Below are 27,783 nucleotides of genomic sequence, written 5' to 3'. Positions count from 1 at the left end.
GGTTTACAACATTGAATCACAGTGGATTTAATTTAGCTTTTGAATTGAATTGACTTTATTTCTTACATTCTTCACATACATGAGGAGTAAAAATCTTACTGTTACGTCTCCTTCTAAATGTGCAATGTGCAATCATATTCATTTATAATACATAGAACAGTCAATATAATCAGCGTGAGTTGATCAGTCTGATGACCTGGTGGAAGAAGCTGTCCCAGAGCCTGTTGGTCCTGGCCTTTATGCTGCAGTACCGTATCCCGGATGGTAGCAGCTGGAATAGATTGTGGTTGGGGTGACTCGGGTCCCCAATGATCCTACTGGCCCTTTTTACACACCTGTCTTTGTAAATGTCCTGAATCATGGGAAGTTCACAACTACAGATGTGCTGGGCTGTCCGCACCATTCTCTGCAGAGTCCTGCCATTGAGGGAGTTACAGTTCCCATGCCGGGCAGTGATGCAACCAGTCAGGATGCTTTCAATTGTGCCCCTGTAGAAGTTCTTAGGATTTGGGGGCCCATACCAAACTTCCTCAACCATCTGAGGTGAAAGAGGCACTGTTGTGCCTTTTTTGGCACACAGCTGGTGTGTACAGACCCCGTGAGGTCCTTGGTGATGTGGATGCTGAGGAACTTAAAGCTGTTTATCCTCTCGACCCCAGATCCATTGATGTCACTAGGGCTTAGCCCATCTCCATTTCTCCTGTAATCTACAACCAGCTCCTTTTTTGACACTGATCAATAGAAAAGACTCTTTTGTGTCAAAGTGAAAACAAGTTGGTCTAAATTTATTATGCAGTCGACCCTCCTTATCCGCGGATTCCGCATGTGCGGATTCAACCAACCACGGATTGGGAAAACCTGGAAGTTCTCTCTCCAGCATTCGTTGATTGAGCATGTACAGACTTTTTTCTTGTCATTATTCCCTAAACAATACAGTATAACAATTATTTACATAGCATTTACATTGTATTAGGTATTATAATTTGAGAAGGATTAGGGCAGATTGGAGGTGTCAGTGTTGCAGTTGAACAAAGGAGACTATTGAGCCATGAGGGAGGAGCTGGCCAAATTTAACTGGACGGATATCCTAGCAGAAAAGACAGTGGAACAGTAATGGCAGGTATTCTTGGGAATAATGCACAAGGTGCAAAATCAGTTCATCCCCCGGAGAAGGAAGGATTCAAAGGGTGGAAAGGGGCCACAGTGGTTGACAAAGGAAGTCAGAGATTGCATAGCATTATAAAAAAAAGGAAGTATGACAGAGCTAAGGTGAGTGGGAGGACAGATGATTGGGAAATTTTTAAGGAACATCAGAACTTAACTAAAAAGGCAATACGGGGAGAAAAAATGAGGTACGAACGCAAGCTAGCCAGGAATATAAAGGAGGATAGCAAAAGCTTTTTTAGGTATGTGAAGAGAAAGAAGATAGTTAAGAACAATGTTGGGCCCTTGAAGAATGAATTGGGTGAAATTGTTATGGGAAACAGAGAAATGGCAGAAGAATTTAATAAGTACTTTAGATCTGTCTTCACTGGGGAAGACACAAGCAATCTCCCAGATGTATGGATGGGCCAAGGACATAGGGTAACAGAGGAAATGAAACAGATTGACATTAGGAAGGAAACGGTGATGAGTAGACTGATGGGACTGAAGGCTGACAAATCCCCAAGTCCAGATGGTCTGCATCCTAGGGTACTAAAGGAGGTGGCCCTGGAAATTGCGGATGCATTGGTAATCATTTTCCAATGTTCCTTAGATTCAGGATCAGTTCCTGAGGATTGGAGAATGGCTAATGTTATCCCACTTTTTAAGAAAGGAGGGAGGGAGAAAACAGAGAACTATTGACCTGTCAGCCTGACATCGGTGGTGGGGAAGATGCTAGAGTCCATTATTAAAGATGAAATAGTGGCATATCTAGATAGCAGTGATAAGATTGGGCCGAGCCAGCATGGATTTACCAAGGGCGAATCATGCTTGACTAATCTATTGGAGTTTTTCGAGGATGTAACCAGGAAGTTAGATGGGGGAGATCCAGTGGATGTAGTGTACCTCGATTTTCAGAAGGCATTTGATAAGGTCCCACATAGGAGATTGGTGGGTAAAATCAGAGCTCATGGCATTGGGGGGAAGATATTGACATGGATAGAAAACTGGTTGGCAGATAGAAAGCAAAGGGTAGCGGTGAATGGCTGTTTCTCGGAATGGCAGGTGGTGACTAGTGGGGTGCCACAGGGCTCGGTATTGGGACCACAGCTGTTTATGCTTTATGATTTAGATGAAGGCATTGAGAATAACATCAGCAAGTTTGCTGATGATACTAAGCTGGGTGGCAGTGTGACATGTGATGAGGATGTTAGGAGAATTCAAGGTGACTTGGATAGGCTGAGTGAGTGGGCAGAGACTTGGCAGATGACGTTTAATGTGAATAAATGTGAGGTTATCCACTTTGGGAGTAAGAACAGGAAGGCAGATTATTATCTGAACGGTGTAGAGTTAGGTAAGGGAGAAATACAAAGAGATCTAGGAGTCCTTGTTCATCAGTCACTGAAGGTGAATGAGTAAGTGCAGCAGGCAGTGAAGAAGGCTAATGGAATGTTGGCCTTTATTACAAAGGGAATTGAGTACAAGAGCAAGGAAGTCCTTTTGTATTTGTACAGGGCCCTGGAGTATTGTGAACAGTTTTGGTCTCCAGGGTTAAGGAAGGACATCCTGGCTATAGAGGAAGTGCAGCGTAGATTCACAAGGTTAATTCCTGGGATGTCCGGACTGTCTTACGAGGAGAGGTTAGAGAGACTGGGCTTGTACACGCTGGAATTAAGGAGATTGAGAGGGGATCTGATTGCAACATATAAGATTATTAAGGGATTGGACAAGATAGAGGCAGGAAATATGTTCCAGATGCTGGGAGAATCCAGTACCAGAGGGCATGGTTTGAGAATAAGGGGTAGATCATTTAGGACAGAGTTAAGGAAAAACCTCTTCTCCCAGAGAGTTGTGGGGGTCTGGAATGCACTGCCTCGGAAGGCAGTGGAGGCCAATTCTCTGGATGCTTTCAAGAAGGAGCTAGATAGGTATCTTATGGATAGGGGAATCAAGGGATATGGGGACAAGGCAGGAACCGGGTATTGATAGTAGATGATCAGCCATGATCTCAGAATGGTGGTGCAGGCTCGAAGGGCCGAATGGTCTACTTCTGCACCTATTGTCTATTGTCTATTATAAGTAATCTAGAAATGACTTAAAAGTACAGGCAGTCCCCGGATTATGAATGAGTTCCGTTCCTGAGTCTGTCTTTAAGTCGGATTTGAAGTCGGAACAGATATATCCGGTATTATTTAATGTCAGTTAGTCAAATGTTTTCTTAGTATATAGTACATATTTTACCTTTCTATGAATATAAAACACTTAAGAAACATATGTATTTCAATAATTTAACCACTGCGTTGCTTAGTAATAATTGTAGCTTTCATCAGGGCAGGGCCTTTCACATTCTCCATTAAAATTGTTCCGATCGTTGACCGACTATGTAGCCTAATGCTTTTCCAATGATTGATGGTGTTGCACCTCTTTCTGATTGCGTTATTACTTTCACGTTATTGTCAATTGTGATTGTGATTATTTTCGTGAACAGAAACACTGCGAATTGAGAGCTGCGCCGCCAGGTCCTAATGTCCACCGCACGGAGACATGTTAAATAAAGTCCGGGGTTCCACTGGGTCCTAAAGACCACCGCATTGATACATGTTAAATAAGGGACTTGAGCATCCGCAAATTTTGGTATCCTTGGGGGGTCCCGGAACCAATCCCCCGCTGATAAGGAGGGCTGACTGTAATTATTAAACAAAATAATTTATGGCAAAATTATTCATACCTTTATTTAGTAAATGCACCTTTGGCAGCAAGTACACCCTTGAGTCTATGTGGATAGGGCTTTGTCAGATTGCAAAGTCTCAATTGGATTGAGGTTTGGACTCTGGCTTGACCACTCCAAGACAATAACTTTGTTGTCGTTAAGCCATTACTGTGTAGCTTTGGCTTTATGCTTGGGTTCATTGTCTTACTGGAAAACAAATCTTCTCTCAAGTTGTAGTTATGCTGCAGACTGCATCAGGTTTTCCTCTACTATTTCCCTGTATTTTTGCTGCATTCATTTCACGCTCTACTTTCACAAGCCTTCTAGGGCCTGCTGCAGTGAAGCATCCCCACAGCATGATGCAGCCACCACCATGCTTCAAGGTATGGATGGTATGTTTTTGATCATGTGTGGTGTTTGGCAAAAGTGTTTAGTCTGATGGCCAAAGGAATTCAATTTTGGTTTCATCAGACTATAGAACCTTCTTCCAGCTGACTTCAGAGTCTCCCACATGGCTTCTGGCAAATGCTAGCTGAGGTTTTATTTGAGTTTTTTTTCAACAATGACTTTCTCTTCGCCACTCTTTCATAAAGCTGCATCCAGACAACAGGTATGCACAGTCTCTCCCAACTCAGGCACTGAAGCTTGTAATTCCTCCAGGAGTCCCCTTATTGCACGGTCACTTTGTTTTTGAGGACAGTCTGCTCTAGTCAGATTTACAGTTGTGCCATACTCTTTCCATTTTTTTTGATGATTTACTTAACTGTACACCAAGGGATATGCAGTGATTTGAATTATGCTTTTGTATCCATCACCTAACTTGTGCTTTTCAATAACCTTTTCATGGAGTTGCTTGGGGTCTTCTTTTGTCTTCTTGGTGTAGTTTTTGCCAGGATACTGACTCACCAGCATTTGGACCTTCCACATACAGATGTCCCCTGTTTTTCGAACATTCGTTTTACGACAGCTCGCTGTTACGAAAGACCTACATTAGTACCTGTTTTTGCTAACCAAAGAGGATTTTCGCTTTTATGAAAAAAAGACGCCCGTTTTATACGTGTGTTTACCCCAAGAAAGACTACAATGACCGTGAAACCTTGTGCGGGCAGTTGTTTGCACATGCGTGTATGTGCACATATGTGTACGTGCCGATTTTTCCCCCCTCCAAATTGATTTTGGCTCGCTGACTTCCCGATTTTGATAAGTGAAGCTACATCGTACATACAATATTTCTACTTTATATAGGGTGTATATTTATCATATCATTCCTGCTTTTACTATATGTTAGTGTTATTTTAGGTTTTATGTGTTATTTGGTTTGATTTGGTAGGTTATTTATTTGGGTCTGGGAACGCTCAAAAAATTTTCCCATATATATTAACGGTAATAGCTTCTTCACTTTACGACATTTTGGTTTACAAACGGTTTCATAGGAACGCTCTACCTTCGGATTGGGGGGGGAAACCTATACAGATGTATTTTTACTGCATTCAGTTGAAACACCTTGACTGACACAGGTGATCTCCATTTAACTAATTATGTGACTTCTAAAACCAATTAGCTTCACCAATGATGATTTGGTGTGTCATACTAAAGGGGGGTGAATAAGTATGCAATCAATTATTTTGCATTTATAATTAATTTAGATCACTTTGTAGGGATCTGTTTTCACTTTGACACGTAAGTCTTTTTCTGTTGCTCAGTGTCAAAAAAGCCAAATTAAATCCACTGTGATTCAATATTGTAAAACAATAAAACATGAAAACTTCTAAGGAGTGTGATTCTTTTCATAAACACTATAAATGATTACTAAAGTAAATATTAGTGATATTGGTGGTAAGCTATTACTATTGTTAAAAAGTTTAGCTATAGGGCTGGAAACCATGTTATTTTCTATTTGGCAGAGTGATACTAACAGGGTGTGACAAGGGACCACAATTGGGTCGTCAGTTATTAACAATTGATATTAATGAATTTGCTGAAAAATTTGTGAAGGCTTTCAAATTTACTTCTATTACAAATCCTATTTGGAAAAATAAAGTACAAACGGGATACAAAGAGTCTTCAAAGGAAAATGAGAAAGCTCAGGAAGTGGGCAGGAAGCTGGTAGATGCAATTTTATGAGGACACATGTGAAGTCTTTCACTTTGGAAGAATAATAAAATATATTTTTAACAGGTATAAAAATGGTAAATATTAGAGAAGTATCTTGACATGCTAATCCATGAGATCTGTAAATTAAGCACATCAACAGCAAGCATTTAGAAAAGAAAATGTTAATTTTGGACTGCATCATAATGGGAAAGAAGTACTAAAGTAATAATGTCTTTTTGAAATTACTTGGGACTTTAGTGAAACCTTATTTAGAGTTCAATGCAGTGTTGGTCTCCATATCCAAAGAAGGATATGATAGCCCTAGGAGTTGGTACAGCAAGAATGATTGAAAATAAAGAAAAACCATATACTGGATATCTGGAAAATAAATATAAAATACTGAAAACACTTATCAGGTCATGTGGAAAGATAAACAGTGTTTCACTTACTTGCTTCTTCTACTGATATAGCCTGCTCTGTTGGAATGGAGGATTGAAGTATTTTCTGTTTGTATTACTAGATTGATAGTTTGGATGCAAATTTGTTTTATGAAGCAAGACTGAATAAAATTGATCTGTACTCACTGAAGTTTAGAATAATGAAAAATGATCTCAATTATGTTGGAAATAAGTTCAGAAAGGTCAACAGAGTAGGTACTTGTAGATTGAACCAGGAGCTATTTTATCTTGCAATAAAGAATCAACCATTTAACATTGAGATGAAGGAAAATATTTTGACGTAGGCTGTTGGAAGTTTTAAAAAAATTATTTTCTGCACAGGTTGTAGATGTTCTCTTCTTGAGACTATTCAAAGCTGAGCTCTAAGGGATTTAGAAGAGGCAAAAATTGTTCAACAAACTGACTATGATACAGAGATTTTCTTTTACCACTTCTTGCTTAGTGTCTTTTGTGATGTTTAAAAAAACGTAATAAAGTGATGATTATTTTCACAAGGGAATGTGATTTGATTTTCACTTTCCTCATAATTGATTGTAAATCTGGAAAAACAGATATTTTGAGGTTTCCCATGCAGCACCTGATAATATTTTTATAACAGTATAGAGACATTTAATTAAAATAAAATTTCCCAAGGACTGATCATAGACCTTGTAAAACTTTGTTTGCCACATTTTTTGTAGAAGATGAAGTCAAATGGAAGATGCTGGAATAAAAAGGTGGAGAGAGTGAACAGAAGGCAAGCTAGAAGGTGGTAGGTGAAGCTTGGTGGGTAGGGAGGTGAGGTAAAGAAAGTAGCTGGGAGGTGATGGGTGGAAAAGGTAAAGTGCTGAAGAAGAAATAATCTGAGAGGAGAGGAGAGAAAGCGAAGGAGGAACAGTACCAGGAGAGGTGACAGGCAGGTGAAGAGAAGATTTGAATCTTCTAGAGTCGGGATTTGAAGAAGAGGGAAGTGGGAGGATGAAAATGATCAGAAGTTAGGGAAATTATTGTTTGTGCAATCAGGTTTGAAGCTATCTAGTCAGAGTATGAGGTGTTGCTCCTCCAACCTGAGAGTGGCCTCATCGTGGCAGTAGAGGAAGCCATGGACCAACGTCTCGGAATGGGAATGAAGATTGGAATTTAAATGGTTGACCACCGAGAAATCTTGCTTTTTGTGGATGGAGTGAAGGTGCTAGACAAAGTGGACTCCCCACTCTGCATCGGTTCTCACTAATGTAAAAGACTCGACATCGGGAGCACTGGATAAGTAGATGACCCCAACAAATTTGGAGGTGATATCACTGTATGGGGACCTGAAGGGAGATGAGGGAAGAGGTGAATGGGCAGGTTTGGGACTTCTTCCCAAGAAGAGGATGAGGAAATCTATCCCTGAAAGATGGTGTGAGGATGGATGTTTGGGAAATGAAGGAGATGGCAGGTGAGGGTAGCATCAATGGTGGAGAAAAGAGGACATGTGTGTTGTTCTGGAAATGAAAACTTTATCTTGGGAACAGATGCAGCAGAGACAAAGGATAAGAAAAGAGAATGACTTTTTTTGCAAAAGACAGATGGGAAGAGGTGTTGTCAATATAGCTGTGGGAATCTGAAGATTAATAAAAAGCATTAATAGACATTTTGTCTCCAGAGGTGGAGACTGAGGGATTGAGGTAGGGAAAAGAAGTATCAGAAATGGACCAAGTGAATTTAAGGGCAGGGTGGAAGTTGGAGCCAAAGTTGATAACATTTTTGATTTCAGCATGAATGCATGAAGCAGCATCAATGCAGTCATCAATGTAGCACAGAAAGAGTTGTAGAGCATTACCAGGAGGACTTGAAACATGGTCTGTTCCTTTTAGCCAGTGAAAAGGCAGGCATTGCTGGGGCCCATGGCTACACCCTGAGCTTAGAGAAAGTGGGAGGAGCCAAAAGATAAATTGTTGAGTGTGAGGGGCAGTTCTGCCAGATGGAGAAGAGTGGTAGTGGAGGGGAACTGGTTGGGTCTGTGTTGTCAAGAAAAAACAGAGTTTTTAGGCCTTCTTGATGATGGATAGAAGTGTATAGGGACTGTGTATCTATAGTGAAAATGAGACAATCAGGGCCAGGGACTTGAAAGCTGTTGAGGAGATCGAGAGCATGTGAAGTGTTGCAGATGTAGGTTGGAAGGGACTGAACGAGGGGGATAAAATGAAGTTGAGGAATGTGGACACAAGTTCAGTAGAACAGGAGCAGGCAGAAACAATGGCGTATCTGGATAATCAGGTTTGTGGATCATGGGTAGGAGGTAGAAACGAATATTGTGGGGTAAGGGAACTGTGAGATTACTGGCAGTGGATAGAAGAAGATGAGATTTGATGAGGTTGGTGATAGTGCAGGAGACAATGGCCTGATGGTCCTGACTGGGGTTCTTGTTGAGCGGTAAATAAGAGATGTCTCAGAGTTGCTGCTTGGCCTCAGCTAGATAGGTGTCAGTCTGCCAGACTGCAACAACACTTCCTTTGTCTGTGGGTTTGATGATGAGGTTGGGATTGGTGCGGACAGTGGAGATTCTGTATCATCATATCAGTGGAAGACCATTGAATAGAGTTATTAAAAACTGAAGAGAGTGATTTTGAAGGGGTGAAGCTAGAATGGGAGTGTAGGGAGCCATGAAACCAGGTACAGGAAACATAGAGGGCAGGTGTGGGATACTGGAATGGGTGAAGTCTCATGAGGAATATAGGGGTATCAGGGAGGAATAAAAGCAGCTTTGGGATATTGGGAGTGGTGAAGATGTGGATACTGTGTAGCGGCTTTAAAGTGCAGATTGAGGTCAAATAAAGATGTTAACATTTCAGGCAAAAAACTTTTGCCAAAAATGAATGATAGTCAGTGACAGCAGCTGTTGGAGCCAAAGACTTCTGTTTTCCACTCATTAGTTAGAGTTACATCTGTTCTTCCAGTGCTGGATGAAAATTATGTCAATTTTGAGATGATGATGTAACTGGAGGAGTTGATACTGGTGAAGAGGTGACACAAATGATTTTCAAATGCAACTACAGAGGGATAGATACGATGAGAACTCAAGAGGATCTTCCCTGATTTTTGCAGGGAAGAGATATTAAAGTTCCATTGAAGCATTTTGTGATTTAGTTGTGTTAAAAGCTCTATCTTGCTTTATTATGTGATCGCCAATGTTTGCGTCTAAATTCTTATTTTCAACAACTAAACAATAATTTCAATAATTGGTTCTTAATTTGACAATTAGTTTATTGTTGTGTGTACCTGAGTACATTGAAGAACTGTGTACCATCCATCCAGATAATTTCATCAAATCACTACATTGAGGTAGTACAAAGAAAAAGCAACTAACACAAGGCAGAATAAAATGTAAATGCAGAATGTAGTGTTCGTGATTACAGTGTATAATTATGGTGTTTCTCTCACCATGTAGGACTGAAATAAGGCTGATGGACTTTCTCTTTACTTTCTTTTACAGTATCAGCTATCGCAGGCCCTGGAGGATGTTGGCAGTCACAAGCTAAAAGCACAAACAGTAAGCACCAGCCTTTAATGTTGTAGTGATTATCAAAGTGTCCTTATCGGGGGAAGGTTCTTGTATTGCATGTTTGAATTTATGTGGATGAGCAAGGGACTTTTAATTCAATCTGAAATATTGGAATTATGACGTGATGTTCTGTGAAGCCTAATGCAAAGAGTGCCATTTTCTCAGAAGCCATAAAATTAGATTACATTAAAATAAAAGTCTTTATGAATCAGTTCCCTAGTGATTAAGTAGACCATTTTATTTTTTTAATATGAATTTGTGTTTGGGCATGTTTCAGGATTGTGTTTGATGTTTTCCGTAATTTTATCATTTAAAATCTTGAATCCATAAAGTGCCATATCAAGCTGTGATGTATTAGGGTTGGGTGCTTTCTGTAGTGCATCTACAAAAATTGTTGAAGGTCATGCTACATTTCTTTAGCATCCTGAGGAAATATAAGTGGTGGTGAGCTTCCTTGGCTATGGTGTGCACATGGTTACACTAGGGCAGGTTGTTGGTTATGTTCACTACTGCGAATGTGAAGCTCTTGACCCCTCGATCTCACGAAGATTGATGTACATGTGCACCTCCTCTCTTCTGGAAGTCAATGACCAGCTGTTTTGGTTTGCTGACATTGAGGGAGAGCTTGTTGTCATACCATGATATTGGTCTCTCTTTCTCCTTTCTTGTACACTGTCTCATTGCTGTTTGAGATTTGGCCCACTATGGTGATGTCATCTACAAACTCATAGATGGCATTAGAGCAGATCTGTTCACATGTTCACGAGTGTATAGGCAGTAAACTGGGTGTTTGAGGATGCAGCCTTGTGGGGTAATAGTGCTCAGGATCATTGTGACAGCGGTGCTCCTAATGTTGTGGTCTGTTGGTCAGGAAGTCAAATATCCAGTTGCAAAGCGAAGTGTTGAGTCCCAGGTCTAGGAGTTTTGGATTGCCAAAGAATTGGGTCAAATGTCAGATTGGAAGTGTGGTGGGCAGGGTCTCCAGATCCTACAGTATTGGTTGCAAATTGTTTTGAAGAGTTCTGAACAAGTTATTGATTTTGCTGGATGACTGGACTGCCACTGCCAATTGCAAATCAAGCTATTCACTAATGTGTTTTTTTTGGTTCTCAAACAGTTACTGATGCAGAGTAAATTAAATCATGATGCTTTATCAGCCTGGTTTAGTGAGTAATAGCACTTAACAATAGCATTTGCCTGAAAGGTAGGAAGAGGAGGGAAAAAACCTCTCCAAAGTTGCACTTATAAATGAATCCCAGTGCAATGACTTGGATTAATTAAGGCATAAGGCTGCCTGGCAGAACAGTTAACACATGTCACTATTTGAGAAATAGGGTAGAGGTAATAGTGCAAGAGAGGCAGAGGCTGGAGTAGTTGGAGTAGTTTTCTAGAAACATAGAAAACCTACAGCACTTTACAGGCTCTTTAGTCCACAAAGTTGTGCTGAACATGTCTGTACCTTAGAAATTACTAGGTTTACCCATAGCCCTCACATTCCATGCACTCACCACTCTCTGAGTAAAACACTTACCCTGACTTCTCTGTACCTACTCACCAGCACCTTAAACCTGCGTCCTCTTGTGGCAACCATGATGTTGGGAAAAAGCCTCCGACTATCCACACGATCAATGCCTCTCATCATCTTATACACCTCTATCAGGTCACCTCTCATCCTCCATCGCTCCAAGTAGAAAAGGCCAAATTCACTCAACCTATTCTCATAAGGCATGCTCCCCAATCCAGGCAACATCCTCGGAAATCTCCTCTGCACCATTTCTATGGCTTCCACATCCTTCCTGTAGTGAGGCAATCAGAACTGAGCACAAGTGGGGTCTGACCAGAGTCATATATAGCTGCAACATTACCCCTCGGCTCCTAAATTCAATTCTACGATTGATGAAGGCCAATACACCGTACGCCTTCTTAACCACAGATTCAACCTGTGCAGCTGCTTTGAGCGTCCTAAGGACTCAGACCCCAAGATCCCTCTGATCCTCCACACTGCCAAGAGTCTTACCTTTAATACTATATCCTGCCATCATATTTGACCTACCAAAATGAACCACTTCACACTTACCTGGGTTGAACTCAGATAAGGTAAGATGATGTGGGATGAATCTTTTCTAATGATTCTCTTGAATTGTTACATTAAGTTCTGAATCTGAAGATTGAATGTGAAGTTTTTAATATCTGTTAAACGTTAGCCAGTTTAATAAACATGATAATTGATCATAAGTGCTTCATCAATATACATAATAGTTTGTGGAAGATTGTTTGTATTGTTCAGCATTTTAATCTTCAAATTAGTTAGCCTGTAATAAAAGTGGAAAATGGCAGTGTTTGTGGGGAGAAGCAGACAGATTTTAGATCAGTGATCTTTCATCAGAATATAATGTGTAGTTTCTGGGGTGTGAGCATTTTATAGAGAAATTATTGGACATTTCCTTCTCTGAAACGTGATTGGATTAATTAATTAGCTTTTGTGAAAACTATTTGAAAGGGATGGTGATGATTGGTTAGCTGTGAAGTCTGCAGGTTTTACAGTCCACCCTCTACCACCACTCTTCTCCGCCTTATGGAATTAGTTCTTACCCTTAACAATTTCTCCTTTGGCTCCTCTCACTTCCTCCAAACTAAAGGTGTAGCCATGGGCACCCGCATGGGTCCTAGCTACACCTACCTTTTTGTCGGCCATGTGGAGCAATCTATGTTCCAAGCCTACACCAGTATCTGTCCTCCTCTTTTCTTACGTTATATCGATGACTGCATCGGCACTGCTTCCTGCACACATGCTGAGCTTGTCGACTTCATTAACTTCACCTCCAACTTTCACCCTGCCCTCAAATTCACCTGGTCTATTTCCGACACCTCCCTCCCCTTTCTAGATCTTTCTGTTTCTATCTCTGGAGACAGCCTATCCACCGATGTCTACTACAAACCTACAGACTCTCACAGCTACCTAGACTATTCCTCCTCCCACCCTGTCCCCTGCAAAAATGCTATCCCTTTCTCTCAATTCCTCTGCCTCTGCCGCATCTGCTCTCAGGATGAGGCCTTTCATTCTAGGACAAAGGAGATGTCTTCCTTTTTTAAAGAAAGGGGCTTCCCTTTGTCCACTATCAACTCTGCCCTCCATCGCATCTCCCATATTTCACGCACCTCTGCCCTCATCCCATCCCCCCCGCCAGCCCACCAGGGATAGAGTCCCCCTAGTCCTCACCTATCACCCTACCAGCCTACAGATCCAACGCATAATCCTCCGTAACTTCTGCCACCTCCTACGGGATCCCACCACCAGACACATCTTCCCCTCCCCCCCACTCTCGGCTTTCCGCAGGGATCGCTCCCTATGTGACTCCCTTGTCCTTTCATCCCCCCCCCCCCCCCATCCCTCCCCACCGACCTCCCTCCAGGCACATCCCTGCAAACGGATCCTCATCACCATCCTAGGCCCCAGACAGTCCTTTCAAGTGAGGCACCACTTCACCTGTGAGCCAACTGGGGTGATATACTGTATCCGGTGCTCCCAATATGGCCATTTATACATTGGGGAGACCCACCGCAGACTGGGAGACCGTTTCGCTGAACTCTGGCACTCAGTCCTCCAGCAGTGGCGGGATCTCCCTGTGGCCACACACTTCAATTCCACAGACCACTCCCACTCCGACATGTCTGTCCATGGCCTCCTCTACCATCAAGATGAGGCCACACGCAGGTCAATGGAGCAATACCTTATCTCCCACCTAGGTAGCCTCCTACCTGCCGGCATGAACATCCAACTCACAGACCTCCATTGATACCCCTGCCCCCCCCTTACCCCATCCCTACCTATAATTTTAGTCTGGTTCTCTTTCTCTCTCTTTTTTCCCCCCTCACTATAATCTCCCCCTAGCCCTACCTTTCTTTCTCTTTTATTTCCCATAATTTTCCACCTTCCCCCGGCCCATTTCCCTTCAGCCTATCACTTCCCAGCTCTCTACTTCATCCCTCCCCCCACTTCTTATCTCCCCTCGACTATCCCATGTTACTTCACTCCTGATGAAGGGTTTTGGCCTGAAACGTCGTCACTACCTCCTCCCATAGATGCTGTCTGGCCTGCTGAGTTCTGCCAGCATTTTGTGTTTTTATTTATTTCCAGCATCTGCAGATTCACTCGTGTTGTCTGAGCTATGTTCAGTGCCTTTGACATGGTCTTGTACCCTTCCTCAGACTTGTGCTTCTCTATTATCATCTCCCTGACTTGTTTTGAATTCTCTTTTATCTTCATTTTGGTTTGTTTTTTTGAAAATCTACCATACTGTTGGACCTTACAGAGAGAAGGGATATTTATTCTTAGGAATTAATTGAAAACAGATCCTCCAATTTTCTACATCATCAAGTTTGGTGAGTTGGTAAGGTAATACTGTATATTGCACCTGAGGAATGTTAGTGTAGTAACTATAAAGGGGATGAATAGTTTTACAGCCTCGCAAGTTTGATTTTTAATTTTTAGTACATTGCTGACTTGTTTGAATTTTTTTCTTTTGATTTGACATGATGCACAGTGTTTGTAGATTATTTCAAAAATCCTACTTCAATATATTTTAAATTCAGAAAATGAGGCAGTGAAATGTGAAAATAGTTGTGGGGGCTGAATACTGTTTCAAGGTACTGTACATACTTTGATAATAACTTTGAACTTTAAATAGACCCTTCGGTAGTTGGCAAGTTCTAACGTGTGATATGCCACAAGGATGAGTTGAGGCCTCAGCTTCATAAGAAGCATAAATAACTTGATTGAAGGTACAGTAGTAAATTTGCTGATGTAATAGGGAGTGAGGGAAGTATGTTATTAGAAAGGACAAAGTGAGTGTGCAAAGATCTACCAAAAATAATACCAGGAAATGTTGGAACCACTTAAGCAGCATCAGTAGAAAAGGAAACAGAGTTAATGTTTCAGGTCCCAAGGCAGTATAAGATCATGTTGATATTTTCAGGATGATCAGTGTTTAGACGTTTCCCATTGCCTCTCAATAAATGGGCTGTTTACGTATTCAAATTTTATTGCATACAATGTGAATGCATCACCAGGTCGCTCTGAAATTCTATATTTTCATTCCATGTAGTTGGTTATCTGTATGAAGTTGAGCACTATTGTGAAAATAATTTGAATTTCTTGCTTAAATTGTTTTCTTAACTTCTGTTGTGATTGATACAGAAGTTACCGTAGATTCCGGACTACAGAGCGCACCTGATTAAAAGCCGCTGGCTCTAATTTTAGAAATAAAATCAATTTTTTAATTGTAAAGGCCGCACCGGATTTTAGGCCGCACCGGATTTTCGGCCGCAGGTGTCCCACGTTGTAATATGAGATATTTACACAGAAAGATATTACACGTGAGGATTTTTTAACTTTTAATTAAATCCATATGGTAACAAAAACAAATACATATTGCAAATGCTTTTTTTCGAACCGTGCCCGTAACGCGGCTACTTTTAAATATACGTTGCGTATACTTCTTTACTGAACAACATTCCAATATCTCCTAACGACTGGTAAAAAATATATATACTGCAGCCTACCAGGAAAAGTTATTGATCACCTTTAACTTAAAAGCAGCGTTCGCTCAGATCCAAAGCCGCTCGCGTAATGCGCTCCCTCCCTCCGTCCCGTTTCATCGCAAACCGGCATTTTCCCACAAGACACCGCGAAACCGGGTGTGACGTCATAGCATCCCGCGATGTAGTACAGAAAACAAATATAGTTAAAACTCTTCTAACTTTAACTAGAAAATGAATTACTAAGCGAAAATATTATAAACTAAGTAACTGCCATAAGGCAGCACAATGCTTCGAGTGTTTTCCATGTTGATGAGGGTGAGTACAAATGACTGATTTACAATAATTTAATTGTGAAAGTGCGCTTGATTTATCGTACAATTTCATTGGACCTCTGTGAACTACTCATCAATTTTATTGGTCTACTGTTATGAGGCAAAATGTTTACGAGGCGGCATGAAAAAAATCATGTATTAGCCGCTCCGGATTAAAGGCCGCAAAGTTCAAAGCTGTTCAAAATGTGGGAAAAAAGTAGCGGCTTAAAATCCGAAATCTACGGTAATTCATTACAAGAATGCTTGAATACATTTTTTTCTCTTTAGATTTTGAGCAGTTTGATTGCTAAACTTCTTGGAATCATAAGTTGAATATTAGAATTCTAATAATACCAAATTGATGCATTTATTTGCATTCTGAATTTCACTGTAATGTTTGACAAAATCAGCTTTTTTTTCTTCAATTAACCAAAACTGAGGAATTTAGAAAGCTGAAAAATAGATCAGAATTAGAATAAGGTTTAATATCACCAACATATGTCAGTAAATTTGTTATTACGCGGCAGCAGTACTTTGCAATACATAACAATAAAAACTAGGAATTACAGTAAGAAATAAACACACACACACACACACACACACACACACACACACACACACACACACACACACACACACACACACACACACACACACACACACACACACACACACACACACGTTAAATAAGTAGAGCAAAAAAAAACAGTGAGGTAGTATTCATGGGTTCCATGTCCATTCAGAAATCTGGAGGCAGAGGGGAAGAAGCTGTTCCAGAATCATTCAGGCTTCTGTACCTCCTTCCCAATGGTAATAATGAGAAGAGGGCAAGTCATGGGTGATGGTGGTCCTTAATGAGGGATGCTGTGTTTTTGAGGCATCACTCCTTGAAGATGTCCTGGATGCTGGGGAGGCTATTGGCTATGATGGAGCTGACGGAGTTGCCCCCCCCCCCCCATACCAGACAGTGATGCAGCCAGTTAGGATGCTGTTAACATACATCTGTAGAAATTTCACTGTGTCTTTGGTTACGTATCAAATCTCCTCAAACTCCTAATGAATTATAGCTGATGTCGTGCCTTTTTTGAAATGACATCGATATGTTGGACCCAGCATAGATCCACAGAGATGTTGACACCCAGGAACTTCAAATTGCTTACTCTTTCCACTTCTGATTCCCTTATGAGGACTGGTGTGTGTTCCCTCATCTTACCTTTCTGAAATCCACAGTCAATTGTATGGTCTTACTGAATCTGAGTGCAAGATCATTTCTGCAAAGCCACTCAACCAACTGATATATCTCACTCTTGTTCATCTTCTCATCACCATCTAAAATTCTGCCAACAATAGTTGTGTCATCAGCAAATTTATAGATGTCATTTGAGTTGTGCCTAGCCTCACTGTCATAGGAATAGAGAGAGTAGGGCAATGGGTTAAGCACACATCCCTGAAATGCACCAGTATTGATTATCAGCGAGGTGGAGATGTTATTTCCGATCCACACGTACTGTGGCTTTCCGGTGAAGAAGTTAAGAATCCAGTTGCAGAGGGAAGTACAGAGGCTAGGTTTTAGATCTGTTTGATCAGACCTGTATGAATGATTGTGGTAAATGCTGAGTTGTATTCAATAAACAGCAGCCTGATACAAGTATTAGCATTGTCCAGATGATCCTGTTGGGTAATAAAATTGTGAGAAATTCACATAATTCATAGCCACTGACATTGAGTTGTGGTTTCATTTTAAGAGGCTGGTCTGACGTGATGATGTTGTTAAGATATTTAGCACGCTTTTATCTTTAGGTTTGGAGTTCCATAAAACATGTTATGGGTTTTGTTATGCATAAGACACCTCACTTCATTTTATTTGTGAAAGCCTACATTGGTGACCCTGGTGCTCTAGAACGAATCCAGAGTTATGGAGCATGTTAACTACACAGTTGCTTTGAACTGCCGGAGTTTTGGGAGCAAAATGCCTTCACTTGGTTTTTTCAAGCTGGGGACTAATTTGTTTGATGAGAAATCACTGCCAATGACACCAAATTCTACTGCATGGGAGCATCGCTCAAGAATTCCATGGCTGCAGGAGTGATGAATCTGTTTGAACAGCAGCCTAAAACAATGAATACAGGTCTCTGAAAGCTCACCTTTTACAGACTTCTAGGGTATTGGAGTCTGAGCACGCCACAGTTGCTCTCTTTTCTTGGTCTTGGCAATACTAAGCCAAGAGAGCTAATGGATCACATGCTGTCTGTCCTGGGAAATCAGCATTCTTGTTTTATTTTTATAGAATTCTTCATGCAACAAGTGCTTGATCAAGTGCTTGATCAAGTCCTTGCTAATGCACCCATGGAGGACTATAGGGAGCTTGCTTAAATGGCTGATCGTCTACATGGTGCATCATTTCTCCTCCTTTCTCTACGTCAGTAAGCCAGGTCAGCAAGGCCCCCAACATACGGATGCCTATGGCTACAAAATAAACGATGTTGGCATGTGTTTTTACCACGCTTGCTTTGGTACGAATGCTAGGCAGTGCTGACTACCTTGCAGCATCAACAGTGTCGGCTCATTGGGACATCAGAGGTCTGTGAACACCGTGGGTTCCAGCTGCCAGGGTTGTCTACTGTTCATTACAGACACCCTTTTAGGGTGACACTTCCTGTGTGTGACATGGGTGCTCAAGTGAGTGTGCTGCCAGCATCACCTATTGATAAGAAGGCAAAGAGTGATGAAACTTCATTGGAGGCTGCCAACAGCAGTGGGATCCAGACTTAAGGGACACAGAGGGTGACACTCTGCTTCAGTGGGCGACGTTACACATGGAACTTTGTCCTGACTAAAGTGGGAAGACCTCTGTTCAGTGCAGATTTCCTGTGTACCCAAGGACTATTAGTTCACCTTAAAAACTGCTGGCTTGTGGATGTCAAGAACTTTGGTTCGTTACCCTGCTCCCCCTGCAGGTTCACCACAACTACTCTGTCAAGTGCATGCACCACCGCATGTGAGATTACTCAACTGCTAGGTGAATTCCCAGACCTCACCAAGCCCACATTCTCCACTATGATTGCAAAACATGGGGAACATAAGACATAGGAGCAGATTTAGACCATTCAACCCATCGTCTGCCCTACCATTCCAGCAAAGCTGATCCCAGATCCCACTCAACCCTGTACATCTGCGTTCTCGTTATTTCCTTTGATGCCCTGACTGATCAGGAAACTATCAACTTCCGCCTGAAATATACCCACGGATTTGGCCTCCACCTCATCTGTGGTAGAGCATTCCACAGATTCACTACTCCCTGGCTAAAAACAAATTCCTCCTTACCTCTGTTCTAAACAGTCACCCCTCAATTTTGAGGCTGTGCCGTCAAGTTCTGGAAACCCCCACCATAGAAAACATCTACCCTATCTAGTCTTTTCAACATTTGGTAGGTTTCAATGAGATTCCCCCCCCCCCCCCCATTCTTCTACATTCCAGAGAGTACAGGCCCAAAGCTGCCAAATGCTCCTCGTATGTTAATCCCTTCATTCCAGAATCATCCTTGTGAACCTCCTCTGGACTCTCTCAATGACAACACTTCCTTTCTGAGATATGGGGCTCAAAACTGTTGACAGTACTCCAAGTGTGGCCTGACTAGTGTCTTATGAAGCTCAGCATTATCTCCTTGATTTTATATTCTATTTCCCTTGAACTAAATGCCAATATTCCATTTGCCTTCTTTACCATAGACTTAACCTATAAATTAACTTTCTGGGAGTCTTGCACAAGGACTGCTAAGTCCCTCTGTACCTCTGATATTTGAATTTTCTCCCCATTTAGATAATAGTCCACACTATTGTTCCTTTTCCCAACACTATATTTCATCTGCCATTTTTATGCCTGTTCTTCCAATTTGTCTTAAGTCCTGTTGCAATCACATTGCTTGCTCAGCATTACCTACCCCTCAACCTGTCTTTGATTCATCCACAACCTTTGCCACAAAGCCATCAATTCCATTATCTAAATCATTGACAAACAATGTGAAAGTAGCGGTCTGTATACTAACCCCTGAGGAACACCACTAGTCAACCAGAAAGGCCCCCCTTATTCCCACTCGCTGCCTCCTGCCTGTCAGCCTCTGTCTATGTCAGTATCTTTACTGTAATCCCATTGGATTTTATCTTGTTAAGCAGCCTCATGTGTGGCACCTTATCAAATGCCTTCTGAAAATCCAAGTAAGTGTCATCACTGCGTCTCCTTTGTCCACCCTGCTTGTTACTTCCTGGAAGAAATCTAACGGATTTGTCAGGCAAGATTTCCCTTTACAGAAACCATGCTGACTTTGACTTATTTTATCATTAGTCTCCAAGTACACTGAAACTTCATCCTTAATAATAGACTCCAACACTTTCCCAACCACTGAGGTTAGGCTAACTAGCCTATAATTTCCTTACTTTTGTCTTCCTCCCTTTGTAAAGAGTAGAGTGACATTTGCAGTTTTCCAGTCCCCAGGGGCCACGCCAGAATCAAGTGATTCTTGAAAGTTCATGACCAATACATCCATTATCTCTTCAGCAACCTTTCTCAGGACTCTGGGATATAGTCCATCTGGTCCAGGTGACCTTTCAGTTTGCCTTGCACTTTTTCCTTTGTAATAGCAATGGCACTAACTCCTGCTCCCTGATACTCACGGACCTCTGGCACACTGTTGGTGTCTTCCACAGTGAAGACAGATGCAAAGCACCGATTGCATTCAACTGCCATTTCTTTGTCCCCCATTACTACCTCACCAGTATCATTTTTCAGTGGTCCAATATAAACTCTCACCTCCTTTCTTCTCTATATAACTGAAGAAACAGTATCACGCTTTATATTATTGGCTAGTTTGCCCTCATATTTCATCTTTCCCCTTCTTATAGCTTTTTTAGTTGCCTTTTGTTGGATTTTAAAAGTTTCCTAATTATCCAACTTCCCACTCACTTTTGCTATCTTATATGCCTTCTTCTTGGCTTTTATGCAGTCCTTAACTTCTCTTGTCTGCTACAGTTGCCTACCCCTGCCATTTGAGAACAACTTCTGTGGGAGAAATCTGTCCTGTGCCCTGTGAACTATTCTTAGAAACCATTCCCAGAGTCACCTCTGCTCTGCCATCATCCCCGCCAATCCACCTGGGCAAGCTCCTCTCTCGTGCCTCTGTAATTCCCTTTATTCCATTGCGATACTAATACATGTAGTTTATGCTTCTCCCTTTCAAATTGTTGTATGAATTCAATCATATGATCACTGCCTACAAAGGATTCCTTTGCATTAAGCTCCCTAATAAGATCTGGGTTATTATACAGCACCTAATCTAAGACAGCCTTTTCTCAAGTAGGCTCAAGCACAAGCTGCTCTAAAAAGCCACCTTGTAGGCATTATTCCCTCCAGTTTGATTTTCTCAATCCCCTTGCATAACGAAGTCCCCATTACTATTGTGACATTACTCTTATTACATGCCTTTTCCAGTTCCCTTTGCAATCTCAATCCCACATCTTGGGTACTATTTAGAGGCCTATATATGATTCTCATATTTTTTTTACCCTTACAGTTTCTTAGCTCCACCCACAAAGATTCAACATTCTCTGACCCTACATCACCTCTTTCTAAAGATGTAATTCCATCTCTTGCCAACAGAGCCACACCATCGCCTATTCCTTCTTGCCTGTCTTTTCTGTACAAAGTATATCTTTTGATGTTAAGCTCCCAACTATGACCTTCTTTCAGCCATGAGTCGGTGATGCCCACAACGTCATATGGACCAGTCTCTAATTTTGCCATGAGTTTGTCCACCTTATTCCGAATGGTATGCGCATTTAAATACAGCACCTTCATCCTGCATTCTTCGCCCTTTTGTATTTTGCCTCTGTGATACAATTGAACTCTTTGCTCTGTCTGCATTTGTACCCAATCAGTGGCTTATCCTTTGTTATATTCATGTTACACCCATCATCTACTTGTAAACCTGTGCTATCTCATCCTTAGCTGTATCATACTGGTTCCCATCCCCTTGCTATATTAGTTAAGCCATTCCCAACAGCTCTAGTAAACCTGCCCGCAAGAATATTATCCCCGTTGGATTCAAGTGCAACCTGTCCCTTTTGTACAGGTCACACCTGCCAGAAGAGGTCCCAATTATCCAGAAATCTGAATCCCTGCCCCTGCTCCAATTCTTCAGTCACACATTGAGCACTGCATTCTCACAACTGGCCTGCCAGTCCATGCCTGCGCACCGTAGACTGGACCCTGAAAAGCTGGCTACTGCAAAGGCTGAGTTTGCCGACGTGGAATATGCTGGTTGAATAGCCTCTGGTCTTCACCCCTCTTAATTTTTTTTCAAAGTCAGTCTAATTAGGGGCTATCATCAAGTGCTTATGTGCTTGAAGGGCATTCCCAAACTAGCTGTGATAACCCCATTTGGCCTTTTTGTGTTACTGTGCATGTCACTTGAGCTGAAAAATGCAGAACAGACTTTACAACAGCTGATTGGTTTTGTATTAAAAGACTTAGATTTTTTTTGTTTCCCTGGATGACGTACTTGTCACCAGAACATCCAAGTCCAAAAACGTATCTCATCTCCGAACACTTTTTGAGCTGTTAAGCCAACACGGGTTGATTATTAACACTGCTAATTGTCGGCTTGGGTTGTCAACCATTGCAAAACCTCTCCCATCAAAAATAACTGGTATTATGGATTTCCCACCATCCTGCACTACAAAAAAACTGCAAGACCATTTTTGGTATGGTAAATTTCTATCATCAATTCATTCCATGAGCTGCTGAACTTTTGCTCTCCCTGTATAGTATGCTTAAAGGCAATACCCCCTATTCATGTGCTTGACTGGTGAGCGGACATGACCAGGGCATTTAATGATACCAAATGAGCTCTTTCTCACGCGACCTACTATCGGACCTGCTCCCCAACCACTGACACCTCAGTCTATGCTGTGGGTGTTGTACACAAACAGCAGGTTGGAGGCATGTGGCAGCCACTTGCCTTCTCAGTCGGTAACTCTGTCCCCCCTGAAAGTAAGTACAGCATGTTTTGACCATAAGCTTCTTGGTCTCTATCTGGCTATTTGCCATTTTTGTTTTCTTCTAGAGGATCGCTTTTTCACAGTGTTCGTTGACCAGAAACCCCTTGTGCACGCAATGGCCAAAATGTCAGACACTTGGTCTGCCAGGTGGTTTACATATCCAAGTTCACAACAGTTATACAATGCATCAAGGGAAAAAATAATGCCCTGGCTGACTGCCTCTCATGGTCAGCCATTGAGACCGTACATATAGGGGTTGACTATGCCGGCATGGCAGCTGACCAAGTTACTGAGGTCCAGGCTTACTGAATAGCAGTCATGGGCCTGAGGTTGGCTGACGTTAAGTTTGGGAAAGCTGGGATTTCCCTTCTGTATGATGTCTCAACCGGTCACCATCAACCCATTGTGCCCACAAACTGTAGATGGGGCTGATTTTGACTCCATATGTGGCCTCTCACAGCCAGGCCAGAAGGCCTGACAAAAACTGGTTGCGCTGAAGTTTGTTTGGCATGGCCTCAGAAGGATGCATGTGATTGGATTGCAGCCTGTGTGGAGTACCAGCAGGTAAAAATTAAACGTCATATGCAGGCACCATTGGCACCTTTTGAAGTCCCTGAGCAATGGTTTGACCATGTTAATGTGGTCCCCCTGCACTTTCACGCACCTCCATACACTCCCCCCCCCTGCACTTTCATGCACCTCCATACCAAGGGGGGGGGCCATACCACCAGGTGGCCAGTTGTCCCTCTAGCATATATGATGGCCGCATACGTAGCTCAGAGTTTCATCAGTACCTGGGTTGCTCATTTTGGAACCCCATCTGATATTTCCTCTGCCCACAGTCCCCAATTAATTTCAGATATCTGGGCTGCGATGGCCCAGAACCTCGGCGTTAGGCTACATTACAGCATATCATTTGCAGTCCAATGGCCTATGCGACTGGTTTCACTGCTCCTTAAAGGCTTCTCTGTGGGCGTCCCTGACCGACGAGTGTTGGAACGGTTGTCTTCCATGGATCCTAGTGGGGCTCAGAAGTGCTCCAAAAGTGGACCTGCAGTCTGTGGCAGAGTTGGTATATGGGCAAATCAACACGTACAAACAAGCTGGATGAACTCAGCAGGTCAGGCAGCATCCGTTGAAATGAGCAGTCAACGTTTCGGGCCAAGACCCTTTCATTCCTGATGCCATGACTGCTTGGTCGGCCTTTCAACAGTGTTCCCACCTCCTCAATAAATTCAATTCCTTTTCACCTATTCCTACTTCCTGTCATGGCGTTAGGCACTTTTAGGTTCCTGTTGATCTGCATTCTGACCCGTTTGTTTTTGTCTGCCATAATGCACACTAATGTCCCCTTAGGCCCCCTTCTGATGGCACATTCCGCATTTTGGAACCAGGAGAAAAGACTTTTATCATAGGTAAGGGGGTAGACATGAATGTATTTCAGTAGATCACCTTAAACCAGTTTGCCAAAGTTTGGAGTTTTCTGCTGCCATGCCCCTGGTATCACAACATGACAATGAGCATGTCAACGCTGTCTGGATGAGCCAGAGACACCTGTTGTTTCTCCATCCGTGGAACACTGAACCTGAGCCAGGCAGTTCATTTGAGCTCCAGAGAAGCTCACAATGCCATTTTAGTGAATCTTGGGGGGGGGGGGGGGAGCTGTATAGGATAATGTTATTAGGAAAAAAATTACATAATTCAGAAACATGAACATTGAGTGTGGTTTTGATTTTAAGAGGCTAGTTTGACATGACATTTTTTACGCAATGATTTTTAGCACACTTTTGTGTGTAGATTTGGAGTTCATTAAGATGTGTTACAGGTTGCATATAACATAAAAAGTCCCATGACACTTTTTTTTTGCGAAAATCAGGAATCCAAGGCCTCATGAAGAGCCAATGAGATCAAATCTGGTGTAGACCTATTGTGGCAACAGACAAATCACAGTGGGTGCAGGTTCTTGCTGAGACAGGAGTTGACTCTAGTCATAACCAATCTCTCAAAGCATTTCACCACTGTAGATGTGAGTGCTACTGGATGGTAGTCAATAAGACAGCTCACCCTGCTCTTCTTGGGCACTGGTATGATTGTTACCCTTTTGAAGCAGGTGAGAACTTCAACTGTAACAATGAGAGATAGAAAATGTCCTTGTGCATACCCACCAATTATTTGGCATGTTTTCAGAGCCCTATCAGGTACTCTATCAGGATCTGTTGCCTTGCGAGGTTTCACCCTCTTGAAAGATGTTCTAGTGATGGCCTTCGAGACGGAGATCACAGTTCACCAGGTGCTGCCAGGATCCACACAGCTGTAGTTTTATTCTCCATTAAAAATTGAGATTGAGAAATAGCATCTGTATCTCAATATTGCAAGCTGCCAAGAGGTTCCTGAAGAGTCTTGTGTAAATTCAGAAAAATCTGTTATGTGAATGACCAAAAATGGTAAAATTACACCTCTCCCCCCCCCCCCCCCCCATGTTTGTGTTATCATCTTGTGGAAAAAATGCAGCAAAGGCTCTTGTGATCATTAAAATTTTCTTTAAGAACAGTATTGTGTTATATTGTACATTATGCAACATTCTGTCTTCAAGGCACAAACTGTGCAAAGTTTATTGTCTTTTAAAATAGAACCACTAAGTATCTGCCTAAACTTGTTTGTTGTTACACAAATCTGACACTGCTTTTCTTTGTTTCAGTGCTACAGAGCGCAGAGGTTCAGCTTTTATTTCAGATTTGCATTTTTTTCTTAGTATGGTAACCTTTAATCTTTTTCTAACTATTATTTGCCCAACTCCTTATTTTAGTTATATACAGTATGCTCATGTTAACTGTATTAAAAGAAAAACCTTTCACGTAATTATATTTGCAAACATGCTTTGGGTTGAGATGTTTTGATGTTCAGTTTATATTTTTTTCTATATTTTGTTTTCACATATTTGATAAGTAACAGCTAAAACAAAAGAAAATAATTAGGAAATTTGCGACAGAGGTCCATTTGAATTTAAGCCCACATTTGGTACTCTGACTTAGCAATAAGTTGATAAACAGTGTCCTACAAAAGCACAATTTACCTTGTTTGTTTTACTTTTCATTTTTCAATTGTTCAATCACTTACTTACTTGTACTTTTTGGATTATCATGGCAAATTATTTTCCTGATAAGAATCAGTTCTCCAAAGAATGCCTCCAAAAGAAAGAACATAGAGCATAGAACAATACAGATCAGTACTGGCCCTTTGGCCCACAGTGTTGTGCCGACCCTTAAACCCTGCCTCCCATATAACCCCCCACCTTAAATTCCTCCATATACCTGTCTAGTAGTCTCTTAAATTTCACTAGTGTATCTGCCTCCACCACTGACTCAGGCGGTGCATTCCACGCACCAACCACTCTCTGAGTAAAAAACCTTCCTCTAATATACCCCTTGAACTTTCCACCTGTTACCTTAAAGCCACGTACTCTTGCATTGAGCAGTGGTGCCCTGGGGAAGAGGTGCTGGCTGTCCACTCTGTCTATTCCTCTTAATATCTTGTACATCTCTATCATGTCTCCTCTCATTCTCCTCTCCAGTGGGTAAAGCCCTAGCTCCCTTAATCTCTGATCATAATCCATACTCTCTAAACCAGGCAGCATCCTGGTAAATCTCCTCTACCCTTTCCAAAGCTTCCACATCCTTCCTCTAGTGAGGCGATCAGAACTGGACACAGTACTCCAAGTGTGGCCTAACCAGAGTTTTATAGAGCTGCATCAATACCCCACGACTCTTAAGCTCTATCCATCAACTTATGAAAGCTAACACTCCATAAGCTTTCTTAACTACCCTATCTACCTGTGAGGCAACTTTCAGGGATCTGTGGACATGTACCCCCAGATCCCTCTGCTCCTCCACACTTCCAAGTATCCTGCCATTTACTTTGTACTCTGCCTTGGAGTTTGTCCTTCCAAAGTGTACCACCTCATACTTCCCTGGGTTGAACTCCATCTGCCACTTCTCAGCCCACTTCTGCATCCTATCAATGTCTCTCTGCAATCTTCGACAATCCTCAACACTACCAACCTTTGTGTCATCTGCAAACTTGCCAACCCACCCTTCTACCCCTACATCCAGGTCACTAATAAAAATCACAAAAACTAGAGGTCCCAGAACCAATCCTTGTGGGACACCAGTAGTCACAACCCTCCAATCTGAATGTACTCCCTCCACCATGACCCTCTGCTTTCTGCAGGTAAACCAATTCTGAATCCACCTGGCCAAACTTCCCTGGATCCCATGCCTTCTGACTTTCTGAATAAGCCTACCGTGTGGAACCTTGTCAAATGCCTTACTAAAATCCATGTAGATCACATCCACTGCACTACTCTCATCTATATGCCTGGTCACCTCCTCAAAGAAATCTATCAGGCTTGTTAGACATGATCTGACCTTCACAAAGCCATGCTGAATATCCCTGATCAGACCATGATTCTCTAAATGCCCATAGATTCTGTCTCTAAGAATCTTTTCCAACAGCTTTCCCACCACAGGCGTAAGACTCACTGATCTATAATTACCCGGACTATCCCTACTACCTTTTTTGAACAAGGGGACAACATTCACCTCCCTCCAATCCTCCAGTACCATTCCCGTGGACAACGAGGACATAAAGATCCTAGCCAGAGGCTCAGCAATCTCTTCACTTGCCTCGTGGAGCGGCCTGGGGAATATTCCGTCAGGTCCCAGGGACTTATCCGTCCTAATGTATTTTAACAACTCCAACACCTCTTCTCCCTTAATATCAACATGCTCCAGAACATCAACCTCACTAATATTGTTCTCACCGTCATCAAGTTCCCTCTCATTGGTGAATACCGAAGAGAAGTATTCATTGAGGACCTCGCTCACTTCCATAGCCTCCAGGCACATCTTCTCACCTTTATCTCTAATTGGTCCTATCTTCACTCCTGTCAACC

General features: G+C 42.1%; 1 protein-coding gene across 4 annotated transcripts in view; it reads left to right on the top strand.

The window, feature by feature from the left end:
- mad1l1 (mitotic arrest deficient 1 like 1) overlaps positions 1-27,783 on the top strand; it is a 1,014,619-nt gene that overhangs the window by 340,342 nt on the left and 646,494 nt on the right. For 3 of the 4 annotated variants that reach the window (XM_073061007.1, XM_073061006.1, XM_073061008.1), the window contains exon 13: positions 9,860-9,916. The exons of the other annotated variant lie outside the window; for it this stretch is intronic. In XM_073061007.1, the coding sequence (XP_072917108.1) occupies positions 9,860-9,916 (57 nt within the window). The remainder of the gene's footprint in view (positions 1-9,859; positions 9,917-27,783) is intronic. 4 annotated transcript variants of the gene reach the window in all.

The sequence above is a fragment of the Hemitrygon akajei genome, chromosome 11, assembly GCF_048418815.1.
Source record: "Hemitrygon akajei chromosome 11, sHemAka1.3, whole genome shotgun sequence".
Taxonomy (NCBI): Eukaryota; Metazoa; Chordata; class Chondrichthyes; order Myliobatiformes; family Dasyatidae; genus Hemitrygon; species Hemitrygon akajei.
The sequence above is the reverse complement of the archived record's forward strand: the minus strand, read 5'-3'. Positions and strand labels throughout refer to the sequence as shown.